General features: G+C 31.6%; 1 protein-coding gene across 1 annotated transcript; it reads right to left on the bottom strand.

The window, feature by feature from the left end:
• Window positions 1,558-3,647, bottom strand: LOC107633744. The gene is made up of 2 exons (XM_016337344.1): window positions 3,115-3,647; window positions 1,558-2,413 (listed from the first exon to the last, which is right to left on the bottom strand). Exons 1-2 carry the CDS (start codon window positions 3,645-3,647, stop codon window positions 1,558-1,560), a joined length of 1,389 nt encoding a protein of 462 aa, XP_016192830.1.

Raw genomic sequence — 4,646 nt, 5'->3', positions numbered from 1 at the left:
AAGGCGTTTTTTTTTTTTGGGTTGTCCAGTGCCCATTCAGGGGCCTCCTTGTCATTTTGCTTTTCTTAATGCAGTGTGCAACTGTGCTAAGTGCTAACAACGCAACTTTTATTTCCCCCTTGTTTGCATTTTTTTTCTTTTTTAATTGAGTAGTGCTAGGGAGCCAATGGCTTAAGTGTACAATGTGTACAATAGGCTAAATCTTTGGTTTATGAATCAAATGAACATCACTTATAAATCTTTGCTAGGGATACCCATCCGGATACCAAGGATAATAAACATCTCATATTATAAAAAGTTAATTTTGGGTTCACCAAGGTTCGAACCCTTGACCTTTTGGATCTAGAATTCTTATACCATATCCTGAAACCACTCATCCCAAAAGCATAACTTGACAAGACAATGTAACACTAATAATAATATCTCTAATACTTTCCAAACCTTCATTGTACACATTGTACGCTTAGGTCATTGGCTCCCTATACTTTCTCTTTTTAATTGGATGATTTCCGTCACATTACTTGTCTGTTGTGTCCTTGTTTTCCAGACATACTAGTGAATGATCCGTGCGATGCACAGAAAATATTTAATACTTGAATTAACAAAATACATCATTTATACATAATAGTGTATATCATAATCAAATAAAATTATACTTAAATGTCCTAATGTCAGTTAGGAGTGACAATGGACAGGGTTGGGTAGGGTTTAGATCCAATTCTAACTCTACCTGCAGGTTGAGATTTTTATATAAACTCAATTCTACTATATCCGCGGGTTGAGAATATCTCAACCCTAACCCTATCCGTTCTTAATCCGCGGATACCCGACCCTACCCGCGGGTTACAAAAAATATACAACATTATTATATAACTTGATGATAATTTAAAATAGAACTGATTTTTATGTAAAAAAAATATTAAATTATCAATTAATGATTTTCTTTTAATGGTTAAGGATCTTTTGCATTTAATGAGAGATCTTTAATTTAACATCCACTTAAAACATATTTTTATATAAATATATAACATAAACATATATAGAGTGCGGGTTGGTCGGATAGGGTTGAGGCTCAACCCGCACCCTACTCGACCCGCACGAGAACCCTACCCTACCCGCTGCGGATCGGGTTGGCAACCCTACCCGATCGGGTGGGATCGAATTGGGTACCCGGGTAGGGTACATATTGCCACCCCTAATGTCTGTCCTTAATTGAATTAAATTAATATATACAAATGTTTTAACATAAATAAAAAACTGAAAATTGTTTCTTGCATATTCATTACTAATGTAAAAAAATTTCTTCATGTCATGTTATATAACAAAAACATAATTTTATATATTTGCTCAACAATCAACAAAAAAATAGGTTTACCATTGGATAGAGTTACCTAATAACCTCCTATGAAACATTGAACCACCTAATAAAAATATCAAGACTTCAACTTAAAAATGTCATCTACAATTTACTAATCAATAATACTGAATGATACAAATAGAGATTTCTCTACACATAAAAAATTTAATGCTCCGAGTAATAGATTATGAAAAATCTCCCTATACACAAACATTCAAGGTAGAACTATCACTTAGTGAGCCATTGTTCTTTATTAAAACTCTCAAGCCCTTTTTAGACTTGACCCTAGACAAAGCAACATATAATTGACCATGCGTAAAAACAGGTTTGGGTAAGTATAACCCCATTATGCTTAGAGTTTGACCTTGAGATTTATTGATGGTCATTGCAAGGAAGAATATAAGAGGAAATTGTCTACGTTGGAACTTGAATGAAAGTGTTTCATTGTTAGGCACCATATTCATCCGTGGAATCAGAACTATTTTGCCACACTTGTCACCTGTCAAGATATTGCATTCAATGACATGATTACCTAATCTTCGAACCTGTAATCGAGTACCATTACAAAGTCCATTGCTTTGGTCTATATTCCTCAATAGCATAACAGGTACACCAACTTTGGGTTTCAACTGGTGGCTAGACAAGCCTGAGCAATTTATCGAATTCAACACATCAGTTGTGATAGCATCCATCTCATATTCCATGTTGCCCTCTTCAGCACACAATGAGTCTGAACTAAGATACACTTTTTCATCAGCATTAATGTATTGCATTATTGTATTGTTGACATCATGCACAACTTCGAGTGTAGGTGCTAGAATTGTGCGCTCCTTGAAGTAATCAATGTTATTCAAGTTCAACAATAAATTCGCATAGACAAATGTAACCAAATTCTGAAACCCATCATCAGTATCATTAATTAGAATGTCTTTAGAGATGACTACCTCAGACTCACCATCTGTTGAATCACCTGCCAACCCATCGCCAATTTGAATTAACCATTGTGCAAACTCTTTGAGATCATTATCAAAACAAACAAAATTAGCTGCTATATACCTAATCCAATTGGCAGGAATGGTGTATATGAATGAGAACATTAAATGCTTGGAAAAGTATGATACTTCAAAAATAGGACAATTGAAGAAGAATCATGTACTTGAATAAGAAAACATGAATAAGACGATGAAGGTGTAAAAGGTGAAACAGTGTAAACTTTGGTACTTTAATACAAAAAGGTAAGAAAAGACTGAAATTAAAAGTCTTAAAGATAGAAAAGTTAATATACATCAATAATAATCAATGTAAAAGAAGCATAGATTGCAACATTTTTTATTCTGCATAATAAGAATGGAAGAGTAGTTTTAAATTCAATATGCTACTGAACACCTAGGAAACAAATTAATGCAATCAGTTTCACTAATTTCTTTTTATAAAATGTTAAATGAAAAAAAAAATCTGCAGAAAATATGTATTACATAGTAAAAACCACTGTTAATCATGCAGAATGATCAAGTCCTATAATTACAATACATAAAAAATAATGGTTTAAATTCATTCCTATCATAGATAAAAAAGCGCATAAAATAGTATTATATAAAATGAGAGATACGGAATTATTCTCATATATTTCGTCTACACATGGAGTAAAATGAGAGATGTTTACATTAGAAGGGGTTTTGGGTACATCCTGATTGGCTAAATCTCCGAAAAAGGAATTCATGAGATGATTAGAAAATTCTAAAATCTGTATAAAAGACAAATCATTCTGAACAATGACAGGAACTTCGTTGGACAGTGTTGAAGGCATCGATAGCACATTTTCAGATGAAGGTTGATCTATTGATTCAATCATATCACCAGGAAGATCCATTGGAAATGCAGGGGATATATCAATTGAAGAAACGTATAAGCCCCCATCCATTAATCCAGATGTATGAGCAGTTGAATCCACATTATTTTCATGGACAAATAATTTTTTATTATCCAATAAAGACTTGAAGGGGACTACATAGTTAGAAACTACGTGCATGTTGTGGTCCATTGCTTGATCAATAAGAAATTTGTCACGACCAACATATTTCACCTTAAGCCAACCACCATGGTCAAGGCGATATCTCTCCAATAGTTGCTTGTAACCTTGAACTATGATAGCAGTTCGATCCCCTTTTTGAATTGTTATTTTGATCTCATCACCATTAGCATCGATTAACAACAAAGAGTTAGATATAACGTCCTTAAAGCTCCTACAGAACAATGCAGGGATCTCTTCAACGTCCTGAATTTGTATCATAACAAAAAGGAGAAATGATAATCAAAAGAAAATAACAGGGAGAAAAAAACAAAACTGAAAAATAAGTAAAACTATTTAAAAAATTAAAAGCATTATGCAAGATCAAGTGAAGGATAGAATATAACCATATCAGGATTAATTTTCAGAAAAGAAATAAGGAGCCTGAAAATAGTTGTCATACATCCTTGCTAGTTATGGAAAGAGGAAATGAACAGATGGAAAGAGAAAGTAATAACTTTAAGGAGAGCATTGGATATTTATTTAGGAGTAAGGATAATCAAATCATGCTCATCTCCTTGCATTAAATTGAAAACTGAAGAGCTATTATATTAAAGCAATATTCCACCCAATAAGCTAATATGCAGGAGGCATGCGGCATGATTCAATTACGATTATCAAAGAAAACAAAAAGGGTATATATTAAAGATACAGGTAGAAATGATTACAAAATATATCGTAAATGATAAATACACAAAGGCCATAAATGCATTAGGGAACAAAAGGATCTCAAAAGCATATAAAAAAAAGACAAACAAAAGTTGATAAGAAAGCAAATGAAATTAAACATGAAATGGATGAAGAGTTATTTTATTTAGAAGTACATAATAAAAAAAACATAGGAGAACGTTAGTACTTTAATAATTATATAGAAATATTTAGGATTTCATTAAAACCATGATTTATTAGTTATACTCTAATATTAGCCTCTACTAAAAAAAATATTGCTTCGATGTAATATTGATAATATGCATAGACAATACAACATAATGCATATTGAATTATAAATTTAATTATCTTTATAATAGTTAAAAGAATTAAATGTTAAACATGTATTATTTTTTTATATACTAAAAAGATAAATTATAAAATATTAAAAATCATATCATAATTAGACAATTTCACACACGCTTAAAAATAAGATTATAGCAAGCGTGTGTGAAATTTAAGTGAAATTTAAAAAATGACTTAAAAATATTAGGGGTGCTGTAAAAATTTTAT

This window comes from Arachis ipaensis, chromosome B03 (genome assembly GCF_000816755.2).
Source record: "Arachis ipaensis cultivar K30076 chromosome B03, Araip1.1, whole genome shotgun sequence".
Taxonomy (NCBI): domain Eukaryota; kingdom Viridiplantae; phylum Streptophyta; class Magnoliopsida; order Fabales; family Fabaceae; genus Arachis; species Arachis ipaensis.
This window is presented reverse-complemented; position numbering and strand designations above follow the sequence as displayed.

Excerpts from the sequence above, each read along its gene's own strand:
- LOC107633744 (XM_016337344.1), bottom strand. The coding sequence starts at position 3,647 with ATGATACAAATTCAGGACGTTGAAGAGATCCCTGCATTGTTCTGTAGG. Across the intron at positions 2,414-3,114 it reads GTCATTGTTCAGAATGATTT|GTATATAGCAGCTAATTTTG; the intron begins GTCTTTTATACA and ends CAATTGGATTAG.